Here is a 13,692-nt window from a genome sequence, read left to right as displayed (position 1 = left end):
TCCCGAATAAATCCCAGCCCGGGCTTCATCGGATCAAATGCCCGGCGCGCAGCGCTCCGAGGACTGCCCCTCGTCGCCGTCCCCTCCCGCCAGCCCTGCCGCCACCGCCGCCGCTCCAGACAGCCATCTTACAGCCTGGGCGCTGCGAGAAGACAAATTCAAAGCATCTCACTGCAGTTCAGAAATCACTTGACCTAAAAGCAGAGGGAGCGGGGATTGGCTGCGGCGTCCTTCTCTCCAAATATGAGGTAATTGGAGCACGGCCCTTGCCAACACAAACAGGGAGCAGGAATCAGGCAGCGGAGCGAGGAGGGGAGTGGGAGAGGGTGGGGAAGAGGGGGAGAAAACACAAAACCTAAGGAAGGTTGGCAAAGGTAGAATAAAGGAAGGGGTGGGAGAGAAATGGGGGAAAAAAAAAAAAAAAAGCAGGGAGGAGTCAGAGTGACTCTGCATGCACGGCAGCCGGCTCCGCAGGGCTGCTGCTCTCCAGTTCGGGAGGTTTGCTCCTTAATTCTTAATTCCGGGAGCCCCAAAAACCCAGCTCACGTGCCCACGCTGCTGCCAGGCTCACCCAGTTTGGGGCACGGAGGGGCAGCTCGAGGTGCCCTGGGGGGGACCCGGCATCGCTTCAGTCGGAGGGTCCCAATAGGAACGGGAGCGTGATGCTGCCCATCCCAGTCCCAATCCCAGTCCCAGTCCCAATCCCAGTCCCAATCTTGCCTCTCTCCGGTGGCTCCTGCCCCAAACGCCACCCAGGGCAGGGGTTTGAGGAGCATGGAGCATCCCAACCCCGCCTGCCAGCTCAGAGGGACCCAGGGCAGGGTGACACGCACCAAAAGTAGGGGTGAGACAAAAATTGGGAAGCAGAGGGCATAAAGATGGGGGGACTGAGCTCAGCCTCAGGAAGCAGGGAAACAACAAGGGAAACACTCAGCGAGGAAACACTCAACAGGGAGCAATCCAGAAAATGACTAAGGGAAACCAGTGACCACAAGAGCTCCCAGGGCACAGGGAAAAGCCCCCAGGACATCGGGGCACCCCCCTCATCGTCACCACGCCAGCTCCCTGAGCTCCACACCGGCACCATCCCACCCCAAACCTCTCCCGGGGCTCTCCCAGCTGCCCGCCCCCAGGCAGCGGCACTGGGACACGGGAGATTAAGAGGTTCACAATGGAGCTACAACCCCAGACAAAATCCCGTTAGCGCAGCGGGAGGGGGATGCGCAGGCTCGCCGGCACCAGCCCGGCTCCCCCGTCACCCCCCCGTCCCCCACGGCAGCAGGGCAGCGTCCCCTCCCAGCCAGGCACGGAGGGGACCCAGTGTCCCTGTCCCGGTGTCCCTGTCCTGCAACAGAAGATGCACCAGGGCTGGGTGACCCCGGGGACAGCAGGGACGAGATGCCACAGGCAGGGCCCCACCGGAGATGACGGTGACTCATCAGCATCCAGAGCCTGCCTGACCCCGGCTGCTTCCCAGGGCCAAAGCCTGGGAGAGCCTCGTCAGCAGCCTCACACCCAGCTCAGCCCCAGGCTGCCCCCAAAAGCCTCTGCCTGAGGCACTGCCCATCCTCCAAAAAATGCAATCTTCCAGTGCAATCTTCCTTAAGAGTCTCAAAGCCAGCGCTAGCCCCGCCTGGAAGGTGCCAGCAGGGATCCAGCAGGGAGCTGGGATCCAGCAGATCCCACAGGCTCGGTCCCACAGAGCTGACGAGCTGCTGACAGCAGCCCTGCCCAGCAAACCCCACTCGCCAACTCACTGGTGGCCACACGTCATCCCCCCGAAGCCATCCGAGCTACAACCGGATAATTTGAGGCTGTTTAAGACCCAAAACTCGCTTTTCCAAGAGCATGTCCAGCACACAATTGCTGGAGACAGCCCCAGGTCAGGGCGTTTCTCCCAGCCCCTGTGCTGTCACTCAGCTGACACATCCCATCCCATCCCATCCCATCCCATCCCATCCCATCCCATCCCATCCCATCCCATCCCATCCCATCCCATCCCATCCCAAAGTCCTGTGGCTGCACCGACCACCCAAAGGGCTGGGAGTGCCTTGGGATAACAGCCTGTGGCCCCTTCCAAATTTGCTCTTCTCCTCCAGAGACTCCAGCTGAGCAAACAGCCACGGCCAACAACCCCGGGAGGCCACGGCACACAACCTGTCATTAACGATTTCGTTATGCAAATGAGGAGGGGAGGGCGTTGCTGTTCTCCCACCACGGTCTCCATGACACTGCCACGAACCTCCAGGCCCATCCATGTGCCGACATCACCACGGAAAAGTGCAGAAACCATGGATTCCACCGCCCCGGAGAGACAAGGCGCTCCCGACGCCCGCCCCGCGTCCTCCGGCAAGAAAATTCCAAGTCCTACCTGGAAGTGGAGGATGATGGTCCAGATGAGGCCCAGGGTGAGCTTGGGGTTGCCATCTGTGATGTCATCGTTGCGGATATTCACCAGTTTCACCTGGAAAAAAGGCAACAGGGTTGAAGTTTCCCATTGGCCTCCCCCAGAGAGGTCCCCAGGGCCACCCCAGGCGCTCCGGTGAGGAGCAGGTACACTGGAGATCCCAGTGCTTCCCAAAGAGGCAGCGAGGCCACCTCATCTCCTGGCTCGGGGAGGATTTTTCCATGTTTCCAGCACTCTCCATCCAGAATTGCTTTCCCAGCACTTAATGGCTTTACTTCAGCTCACAGAGCAGCATCCCCGGAGCACTGGTGCATAATTGAGCAGCTACAGAACCACAGAGAGTGGGGAAAAAGAGGGATGACCAAGCTTTAACTCCAGCCTGGGCTCGAAACCAAGCTCTGATCAATCAGCCCTAATGAAGGCAGCAACACCCTCAATCTTCTCCCTGCTCCCCACCACTCCATGAGACCCCACGGATCATTCCCTGGCAGGAGTGTCTGGGGTAAGACACCCCAGCGAGGCCACCAGGCCATCACACTTCAAAGGAAAAAGCTGCTTCATCCAAGTGGAGAAACAAGTTCCCAAGAGCCCTTGGCAAAATGTCTCTATCAAGGAGCAGGGAGGAGGAGGAGGAGGAGGGCTGGAAGCAGCTCGCCCTCCCTGGAGTAGGGAATGTGCTCCAATTTATTCCGTGCCCTCAGGCCATCAGCGAGGGAGAAAAGTCTCTGCTTCAGCATGAGCTGGTCCCATTTATCATCATCATCACCCTGGCATATCTGGGAGCATCACGCTGGGGAGACCTGGCCCAACAGGCAGAACAGGACACCCGGGGCTGCGGGGGTTCCACCTGCAGAGCCAACAAGTCTCGGGATGCATCCCATTGCTCCGGGCAGGATCTGCCCAGGGCTGGTCTCTGCCAGCTGCGCAGGCACTGAGGGGCCAGCAGCTCCCAAAAGCCTGGAGGAGGGAGCCTGTCCTCCAAAAACTGAGGGATAACAAGTCCATGCTGATATCCAGAGAGGTGATACCACACTGAGGCACCCCCAGTGACCCCCCCGAGGTCAAGGCAGAGCCAGCTGCCACACCTCCCCAGAAGTTGGGAGCTGTGCCACAGCTGCCCATCCCCACAGCCAGGACCTGCCAGGGAGCCCCAGGGGAGGCTTTTGGGGTGCAGAAGTGACATTGACCAACCCCCTCTCAGAGCAGGGGTCTGGTCCCTTTTTCACAGCAGTTTTTGTGTGCGGGGGTGGTTTTCAGAGGCACAACACCCACAGGGAAAAGCCGCCTGAAAGCCATCCTCAATCAGCAGCACAGACAGGCACACCCCAGCACGGGCTGACGCTGCTTCTCGACTCCTTCCAAAGCCTCAGACAAGAGAAAAGAACCCACAAACCCACCCAGCTCTGCTGGATGAGCTTTTATCAGCCCTTACCTGTCGCTGCTTCAGGAAATCCAGGGCAATCTGCACGTTCTGCAGGCGGTGGAAGCGCATCCGCCCCTTCTCACGTGGCTGCAAGAGACAGGCAGCAGTTTTAGGTCAGGCTCATGGGGCTGGGCTGGCAGCACCCCACATGCACAGTGACCCCCCTGGGAGCTGTCAGCGTGCTGCTGTGACCCCCTGTGCCCCCACACATCCTGCTCTGCCTTGTTCTGGGAGCAAATATGGTCACTGCTGTGCACAGTCCTCCTGGAAGAAGGTTAAAATGCCCTGCTTGGAGATGGAAGGTGGGAAGATCCTGAGATCCAGACCTCTGCTGGTGCCCTGAGGGTCTGTGTCCAGGCCTGGCTCAGCCTCTGAGATCCCAGGGCAGGATCTTGCCCAGCTCATGGACAGCCAGGCAAGTTGGGAAGAGGCCTCAGCGAAGAGATGGACTCAGGTACAGAATCTGATTTGTCCGGGTGGAAGCAGAGGCAGGACATGGGGACTCAGGCAGGGACCCACTGCAGGTCCCCACTGATGGCAGAGGAGCCCCGACCTCAGCTCCAGCCCCTCCAGCTCCTCCTGCACACAGGCAGGGGCTGCTGCTCCAGGTACCTCTGAATCCCTTGGGAAAGGGCACAGGAGACACCCTGGGCCTTGCCCATCACTGCTGAAGGTGAGGGATTTCCAGAGGTATCCTGAGCCATGGCTGGGGAAAGGGGATGGGATGCTGGGTCAGCTCTGAGTCAGCAGGAGCAGGAGGATCGACACCCAAAACCCAATCCCAGCCTCCATATGAGGAATATTCACGGAATCACAGGAGTTTGGGGTTGGAAAAGACCTTAAAGACCATCTCATTCCAACCATGGTGGGGGGACACACCCCACAACCGTGTTCTGAACTGTTGGGATGCCCCAAATGCTCCGAGTCACCTTCCTTTCCCAGCCTGAAGGGAAGAGCTGTCCCTGCAAGGTGAAGAGCTGTCCCTGCAAGGGGAACATCTCCAGGGGACCATCAGGAAGGTGCTACAGCCCCAGCTCCTCCTGCACCGCTCCAGGGAGGCAACACTGCACGAGGGCATCATCACCCTGACCACAGGGGCTGAGAAACGCACCTGGGCACGTTTTGGGGTCTGACCCTCGCCTGGGGCTGCGCTGTGCTCGCTCCCACCCCCACTCCCACTCCCATGCAGGATCCCAGAAGGTGCCTGTGCCCGGAGCCTGTCCATGCAGTGCCAGGTGTGCAGCCGTGCGGGCCCCGTGGCTGTGCCCTCCCTCCCCCGTGGAGGGGACACATGCTGTCACACCGTGGCGTGCCCCGCCTGCGGGCTGACCCCGCCGTGCACGCACAGATGATCCAGCTGCCGGGCACACAGCCCCGGAACGAGGCACAGCCCCGCTGCCACAGCTCCTGCAGGGCACCCGGGGTGGGTTTTATCCCAATCCCCGCGGGGAAGGCAGCGCTGGGACGGCGCTGGATGATCTGGCGGCACTGCCAGGGAGACGCTGCGGCCGGGGCAGGCTCGACCTACTTCTTCATCATCATCATCTTCCTCCTCCTCGCTGCTCGCACGGCACCAGGCCGGTGCTGTCACCAGGCGAAGGCTCCGCTGAGCTGGCGGCTCTACGGGCTAAGGGAGGGTGGGAGGGTGGCACGGCGGGGACACAGGATGGAAACCAAAATGCGACACCCAGGCACGAGGAGAAACACAAAATAAAAGCAACAACAAAAAAAAAAAGGGGGTGAAGGCGGCTGGGTCTCCGGCACACCCCGGGCTCCAGCACTGGGATTTCCTCCTGATTTTGGAAGCTGAAGAGCAGGAAGCTGTCTGGATCACAAAGCAGCGCGATCCAAGTTTTCAGCCCCCACAAAAACGGATTTGGCGTCTCCGGAGGGTACGGAGGGACGTAGGAGATCTTTGCCCAGATGCTATTTTTGGGGGGAACTAAAATAATTGCTGCTGTGCTACGGCAATCGGGATCTTCCCGGAGCTGAGGGAATGTGTCAGTCAGAGAGGGAAGAGGAGGAGGAGGAGGAAGGAGGGGGAACTCTACGATGCTCCAGGAGCAGGAAGAGGTTTGCACCAATGACTGCTACAAACCCAGGAGCTGAGCAGGGGGCAGGAGCATCACATCTGAGATAAACTGCTGGGCACGCTGCCAGAGAAGCAGCTTTTGGCCAAATTCTGCTGTTATCCATGATTTTAAACATGGAGCCACATCTGGGAGGTGAAGGGGTGTAAAACTTGGCAAGAAGAGGGAAAAAGCCCACTGAAAGTCACCATAATCAGGTGAGAGACCAGCCTGGGGAACAGGGGTTTGAGTAAAAATAAATCAATAAAAATTGCAGTGATAAATATAATAGTAAATAACGATATTATTATTAATAATAAAAAATTGTTAATAATAATAATAATAATAATAGCAACGATAAAAGAAACAATGACAGACACCTGAAACCAAAACCAGAAAGGACAGCTGATGGCTGGGGGTGAAGGGGAGCAGGGAGAGGATGGAGAGGGTATGGGGAGGTCTCCAGAATCCCTGCCCAGCCCTGGCAACTCACCAGCTTCACTCCTGACAGCACTTCCAGGAGGGAGATGAGGTTGTGGCCATCTCTCAGGTCTTCATAGAGGTCGTTGATGTGCTTGCGCACCTGGGGAGGGGAAGAGCCATCAGTGAGCCCAGAATTATCCCTGGGAAGAGCAGCCTCCCCTTTCCCAAACAGCCTGGCAGAAGCCGCTGCCAATCTCACACACAGAACCCAACCGTGCCACCATCTGCGCTCCAGGGAGCCTGCAGGAAGGGCAGCCCCTCCTGAGGAGGAGGTTTAACTTCTCACATTCCTCACAGCATCCCCCAAAACACAGCTCCCACCTGGGAGCAGAGCAGCTTTCCCCGAGCACCACAGGCAGCCTCTCTTCCCCAGACACCCAGACCTTGTCCTGGGGTTTTACCCATTTGGGAATCCCCAAATGTTTTCCCCCAACAGCCTCAAGATTTTTCTCTGTTTTCCCCTCCTCTGTAAGATTTAGGAAGCAGGCAAAAGCTTGGCACAGAGCTTGGCAAAGCTGGCAGGAAAACACAGCTGGGATACCCAGTGCTCAAACCACTTTTCCTCCTTTTTTTTTTTTTGGCAAATGGAGAATTAATTAAAACCCACCCAGAATTAACCAAGGAAGCAGGAGGCACCTCGTGGTGCCGTGTTAATCCTGCTTGACAAACTTTGGATCTCGTTTCCACCCTGGAGCATCCTTCAAAGGACAAAAATGCCCCTTTTTTCCTGGCAAGGGGGTGTGAGGGAGGAGTCAGGATCTTCTCCTTTCCCCCAGGATGCACAAGCCCCGAGTTAAAGCAAGGACCAGGTGCCCAGAAAGGAAAGGTAATAAAAGGGCTGTGTGGTGATGCTACAGTGCCCTCCAAAGGCTCCAGCACATTTCCAGCACATCCTGCTCTGCTCTGACTCACACGAACACTCAAAACAAACACTCCTAGGCCTAAAACAAGTTTTAAAAGCCCCTTAAAAAGGCATTTTTAGAGCTGCAACACAGAGAGAGAGACGGTCATTTCACCGGCTTTATAACAAAATCTGTGACTCTTACCTTCATCAAGTGTTTATTGACCCATTTAGTGAAGGTTTTCTTTTGGACTCTGTCCCGTTCATCTGTCAAAAGGAGACAAAGGCAGCTCTTGGTCAGTGGTTCTCATGCAGAAACTCAAACGACTTTGAAATGACGGGAAGAGACAGAGGGATCGCCGCCGGTGCCAGGACGGATCCCGCGCGGTCACAGGGAACAGAGGCGGCTTATTCAGGGAATGGTGTGGGATGGGGCCGTTCCCGTGGCTCCAGCATCCCCCCCCGGGCAGGGAAATGGGAGTCAGAACAAAATGCACCGGGTTTTTTCTGCTGAGAATCACGATATTTAACGAAAGCAGCGTGGATGACCGGGATAGGTACGACCGGCGGCACCGACTGAACACCGGGAATTCAGCCCCTCTGTGCCTCCCCACCTCCCCTGGAGGCAGCACAGGGAGGGAAAGGGGGGTTTGCCCAATTTTAGGAGGGTGTCCCCCTCCCCTGCCCGCTCCTGGAAGGCTTTAGGGTGTTACATAAAGCCCCAGATGTCTCGTAACAGGCCCTGGCCAGGCACTGCCAGCACGTGCAATTAGCAGCTTATTCTGTCGCTGTATTTTTGGTTCATTGGATTGCCAGGATTTAATGTTTATTTCTGTCCCCCAGCTCAGCCCTGGTCAGAGCTCTGAACGCTGCTGGGACAGGGTGACAACGTGGGTGCCATCCCCAGGGAGTCCCAGTCCCCAGGGGTGGCAGGGGGACGGGTTGGGAGATTTGTGGTGACGCCGAGCAGCGACGGGGGAGCTCTGGGCAGGCTTCTTGCTCCGTGAAACAAAATAATATCACAGGAAAAACACAGGCAAACAGGCGAGAGGAGATGGTCCCACAGGGCACAGGGGGTCCCACTCAGCTCCCCAGGCAGTGAGGGGGGCTCAGGGCAGCCCTGGCAGCCTGCCCTGTGTCCAGCGAGGTTTAACAGCATCTTGGAGCACTGAGAGATCCTCAGCATCGACCCAGGGCATGCAACCCCGAGCACTGCATGTCCAGCCCAGAGGACCCCTGGGATATTTCGGGAAAGGACAAACCCTGCTCACCCAAATCACATCTCTGACATCAGGGTGCACCAGGCAGCAGCACCCCTTGCTTTGGTTTTAAGTTAAAAATCAAGGAAAGGGAGAAAATCAGCATTTCCCAGGCCAAGCTCCCCAGGACAGCCCCAGAACCCCTTCCTGGGAGGGGAGGTCACTGCGAGTCCCCGCACAGCCCCAGGGACCCTCGGCAGAACCCCCCCGACGTCTCCATCCACAGATGGGAAAGCACCACCCAACACCCTTCCTCTTCCTCACCCACCCCGCGGCTTCCCCCTCCGAAAGCACCGCAGCCAAGCACGTGGCACAGGATGACACAACGTCACCTCCCCCTGTCCCCGCTCTGCCCCCCGGCCACCGCACGTAACCAGGTGCCAAAAACTACCTGCAGGCTGAGCCACATCCACCCTCACTTCCCACCCCGCCAGGCTCCAGCCTTGGCACGGCTTCCCAGGAGCCACGGAGCTGCCGCCTGGCACCGCCGGCCATAGGAAGCTGTGTCACTCGCACGTGGTTTTAGGGGTTTTCCTTCACCAGACCCCTCCAGAGCCGCAGCGTCGGGTCCCTTCCCAACTTTGGTGTCCATTCGGGATGGACAAACCCCGTGTCCCGGGCGTCCCGCGGGCTGGGCAGTGGGTACTAACCGATGCAGCACATCCGGCACACCAGGCAGGCGCTGAGCCGCCTCTTCTCCCCGGAGAGACGCCGCCTCTCCATCGCCCCAGCCCCGGGATGGCGAGCGCTGGGTCCCGGCAAAGCGGCAGCACCTGGGGAAGGGTCTTCTGGGGAAGCGGCAGCACCTCCCGCTCGCCGACCTCGACCCCGGCGGGTGTGGACGGATGAGTTCTCGGTCACAGAGAACTCCTCCCACCGTGCCACTTCCTACCCGCGGTGTCCCCGGCGCGGTGTCCCCGGCGCGTTCCTCCTCCGCGGCATCGCCACCGACCTCTCCCCGCGACGCCCGCTCCCGGCTCCTCCGGGTGCTCCCAGCTCCGCAAAATCCTCACCGGCCCGCGCTCCCAGCGGCCGGCAGAGCAGCTTGGAAAGCTCCCAGCAGCGAAGGGCAGAGCCGCTGCTCCCTCCGGCACGTGGGGAAGAAGCGACGCCGAGCCCAAAGCCCGGCGCGATCGGGATGCGGGCGCGGGCTCGTCCCGCAGAGCCGGGCACTGCCCGCTGGCCGGCTCCTGGCTTGTTTTTCCTCGTCTTGTTTTCCAGTTAATTGCACCAGGGACAGGAGGGACAATGCCGGGCTGTTCTCCGCGCTCCCGCCCGCCCGCCCGCGGCTTCTGCCCAAATCATGTCCCGGGTCCGGAGCGCTGCAGCCGGGACGCGGCCCCGCTTGGCACGCGGGGAGATAACGGGGGCCGCCTTATCACCACCTCTCTTCCTCTTCTTCTAAATATAATCCCCCTGCAGCCCTTCTGCCGGCTGCTGCCGCGGCCTGGAGGGCGAGAGGAGCCGGGCTGCTGCCTCGGGAAGGTGGGAGCACGTCCCCGAGCATCGCACGGAGCACACGGGGACAGAAAGATGTCACCGGGTCCCACAGGGACAGTCTGCAGCCAGCCACCTCCAGCGCTGCATCCCAGGGGCGCCCACAGGCCGGAGGCTCCTCGGCGAGCTCCCTCTTCCCATGTCCTGCAGAAATGGGGGGTTCTCCTCCGGTTTTTTTTGCCCTGACTCACCACCTTTGGGTGGTTCCCGGGCTCTGACTAGATTAAACTTCCCCAGCCCGGACCCACGCTATCGGCTGAGCTAATAATAATGCTGGTTACTGCTTACTAACAATATTAGGGCATTGCAAGCTTATCTCTGCCGAGCTAATCTTTTCCAGAGTCACCCTGACAAATAACTTGTTGCAATCCCCCCCATGCTCGTCCTCCCTGGTCCAGCAGAGGTTTGCTGGCCCCAGCCACCAAAAACCACCCTGCCACCAGCCAGGGGCAGTCAGCAGAGGCACAGCAGGCAGGTAGGGCAGGGCCAGAGGGAAGATTATGGGGAAAAGGAGAGGAAAATCTGTCCCACTCCAAAGCCAAGCCAGTGGCAGGAAAAGGGACTGCAGAGCCTCGGGTCCCTCATGCACAGGGCATGGAGCAAAGGCTGGTGGCAGTGACACAGGGAACATCACCAGCAAACAGAGACCGTGAGCCCCTGCAGGACCACACGTGGTTTAATTCCCTCGCCACCTCCCCTCCCAGCACTGCTCATCAGAGCTCAGCTCACCGCATCCCCAAAAACGGGGATCCCAAAGGAACCGGGGCACTGTGGCACAAATCCCCCACAGAGGCTCAAGGGGCATTGGGGGCTGCACAAGGGGAAGGTGGGTTTGGGGTTTTCCTCTGCTGTTGAACCCACCTAGTGAGAGGGAACAGGGAAAAACCATCCTGCCCCACAGCTCCAAAACCAGAGGCATCAGCAGAGCACGGAAAGAAAAACTCCCACTCCCCATCCTGCTGCACCTCAGCGTCCCCAAGCACTTTCCATCATCACAGGGAGGGCTCCCACAGGCCCTGGGTGCCAGAGAACCCCCCAGCAGCACCACAACGCCCTGCACAGACAATTCCCTGCCCGTTTGCCTGCGGCAGCCTCTGTCCTGGCAGCCTGCCTGTCCCCAGCAGCTCCCAACACGTCCGGCCGGGAGCTGCTGCTCCCCCCAGATCTCTCCTCCATCATCGCCAGCCTTGCTCACTGTCACACTCCATCCCTGTGTGCCTCCTCTTGCCTCAGGCTGCTGCCACAGTCCAGCCCCAGCCCCAGGAACCTGCAGGATAAAAGGTGCCCGACCAGGCATCATCCCTAATCCCAATCCTGGCTGGGCACCCTCCGTCGCACCGATGCCCGCTGCTCCCCAGGATGGCCTCTTGCCATCCTTGGGAGGGAACCCAGGGGGCTTCATGTCGCCCACCAGCTCCTGCATTGAAATTAGGAAGTGGCTCCCAAACTTCCTGCTCCTTTTAAATCCAAAGGAACACAGGAGACATCAGACAGGGCACTGCACTGGATGAGCTCGCAGAGATCTCGAGGATATCTCCAAGCCCACGCTCAGTGTGAAAGTGGGATTAAACAAGAGCCAGCCTTGGGGTAAAGGAGGGGTTGACTACTTAAAAATGCCAAAACTCCAAATTTTTAAGCGTTGAAACCCAGCGTTTTCCCTTCAAGGCAAGCAAAGAATGAGAATGAGCAGGGGGCTTTTCAAACCTGGCACTTTTGAGAGGGGGGATATGCAAAAAAATCTGGCTGGCTGAGGAGCACAAGGTATTTAAAACACGCTGGCTGCCAACTTGAGAGCTGACATAATCCATCATGACAACAGAGCCAACAGGGCAGGATTTACGGAGCCTTTCACCCAGGGAGAGGAAACAGAGCCTGATTCAGCCTGGAAGAATGCACAAGAGATACCTGCGGTGGAAAAGTATCCAACACCCGGATATTTAATGAGGGAGACACCTGAGATGTGGTGATGCAAAGGAGAGCAGGGCAGATGCTCTCAGCAGGGCTGGGTGAGCATCACAGAGCGAAAAACCTGCTGCAAAATGATCCTGGTCTGCCAGGATTGGGCTTTACCTGCCCTTTCCTGGGAAAAAGTGAGGAAAGAAAGCAGATTTTGAATACACTTGGTGCTTGCAACACTCGCTGCAGGATTTTTTCCAAAAGGGGTGGATTTTGGGGGGGGGGGGGAACATCCCTCCAAGTGGGATGAAGCCGCAGGTTAGCATGGGGAACAGACAGTCCAGTTGGGGAGCATCCAAGAGGTCCCCAGATGGAGCCAAGAACATCACAGGACAACACTGCCCAGCCACGGAGATTAATTAAGTGGACAGGTCAGCAGGAGGAATTGCAGCAAGGCTGGGTTTAGTGGGTGACAGGGTGCATTCTGCGCGACACGTTTGTGCAATTCCCTCTCGATCTCCCTCTCCCAGGAGCTCAGAGGGAGAAAGGAAGAAGCGTATCCCAAAGCAGCATCCAGGGAAAAGCCTGCGCGCGCTGCCCGGCTGCGCAGTCCCGCCCCTTTGCTCGGAAAAAAAGGAAAGAAAAGAGGGAATCGGTCATGGACGCAGCGAAAGGGCCCCATGCGGAGGCACAGGCGAGAACAAGCACGGCTGGGAAGAAAGAGGGAGGAATCAAAACAAACAAATCCCAGGAGAGGGAAGAGGTCGGGGACGGAGAAGGAGTTAGCGAGACCTCGTCTGGGGCCTGGAGCTATCCCACACCCCTGTAACGAACCCTTGCCCTCCTTGGGCAGTCATGTGCAAGCCCTATTTTGGGAAACTGAGGCAGGGTCAGCCCCAGCTGCTCGGCGAGGCCGTGCCAGCGCCGGGAGAAGCTCCCAGGGCCGCGTCTCGCCGGTGCCGGCGGGTGACGGAGACGCGGCTGTCACGGCGAGGGGTGGCAGCGACCGGGGCACAAGCGGGAGGCAGAACCCCTCAGCCACGTGTCGTGGGATCGTGCCAGACACAAAGCAACCTCACCCCCCCACCCAGACACCCCCCATCCCAATCTCTCCCAGCCCCACACAGGCCGGGAATGGGTGGCGAGGCCAAATTTAGGCACTCGAACCTCTGCCCCCCCTCTCCCCCCCTCCCCACATGGGTTCAGAGCCCCCGGGAGGTTCCCCACTGCCGTGTCCTCCTCCCTCCTCCCCACAGCCACGTCCGTCCTTGTCCGTGACGCTGCCACGGCTCCTGGGGAGGGACAACAGTCCTGGGGAGGGACAAGAATCCTGGGGAGGGACAGCAAGCCATGCCCCTCGTCACGCCGGCCATCTTAGCGCTCCGTGCCCCCCCCGGAACCACCCCTACCTTCCCTGCTCCGGCTCCTCCAGTACAGGACGCCGGCGATGCCCAGGACGTGGCTCAGGACAAAGGCAGCGGGTGGCAGATAGGAGCTCTCCGAAAGAGGCATCGCTTCCTATTCCCGGCCCGTTATCCCAAGCCTGGCTCCGACTTTCCTTCTCCTGCTGGAGCCCGGCATCGCCGGGAGGGTTAGGGGATGGGGGCTGAGTCGCTGCCTGGAGAAACTTCCAAAACTTCCTGCCTGCGCCTCTGCCTGCAGCTGGCTGCGTCCCGCGGCGTCCCCGGAGCTGGCAGGGCTTGGGACAGCCAGCGCCGCTGGGACTGGGAGATTTGGGAGCTCCAAGAGGGGGCGGGTAAGAGGGAGAAAAGCGAGCGTCAGGCCGGCTCTAACATCTTTCCTCGGACTTCTCGCGG

General features: G+C 59.1%; 1 protein-coding gene across 1 annotated transcript in view; it reads right to left on the bottom strand.

Annotated features, from left to right (window-relative positions):
* MACF1 (microtubule actin crosslinking factor 1) overlaps positions 1 to 13,387 on the bottom strand; it is a 111,123-nt gene extending 97,736 nt beyond the window's left edge. Inside the window, exons 1-6 of the mRNA XM_069035770.1 lie at positions 13,285 to 13,387; positions 7,429 to 7,490; positions 6,393 to 6,482; positions 5,359 to 5,457; positions 3,840 to 3,917; positions 2,372 to 2,464 (exon numbers count right to left, since the gene is read on the bottom strand). Of these exons, the coding sequence (XP_068891871.1) occupies positions 2,372 to 2,464; positions 3,840 to 3,917; positions 5,359 to 5,457; positions 6,393 to 6,482; positions 7,429 to 7,490; positions 13,285 to 13,387 (525 nt within the window). The remainder of the gene's footprint in view (positions 1 to 2,371; positions 2,465 to 3,839; positions 3,918 to 5,358; positions 5,458 to 6,392; positions 6,483 to 7,428; positions 7,491 to 13,284) is intronic.
* Positions 13,388 to 13,692: the final 305 nt, after the last annotated feature.

This window comes from Aphelocoma coerulescens, chromosome 23 (assembly GCF_041296385.1).
Source record: "Aphelocoma coerulescens isolate FSJ_1873_10779 chromosome 23, UR_Acoe_1.0, whole genome shotgun sequence".
Taxonomy (NCBI): domain Eukaryota; kingdom Metazoa; phylum Chordata; class Aves; order Passeriformes; family Corvidae; genus Aphelocoma; species Aphelocoma coerulescens.
This window is presented reverse-complemented; position numbering and strand designations above follow the sequence as displayed.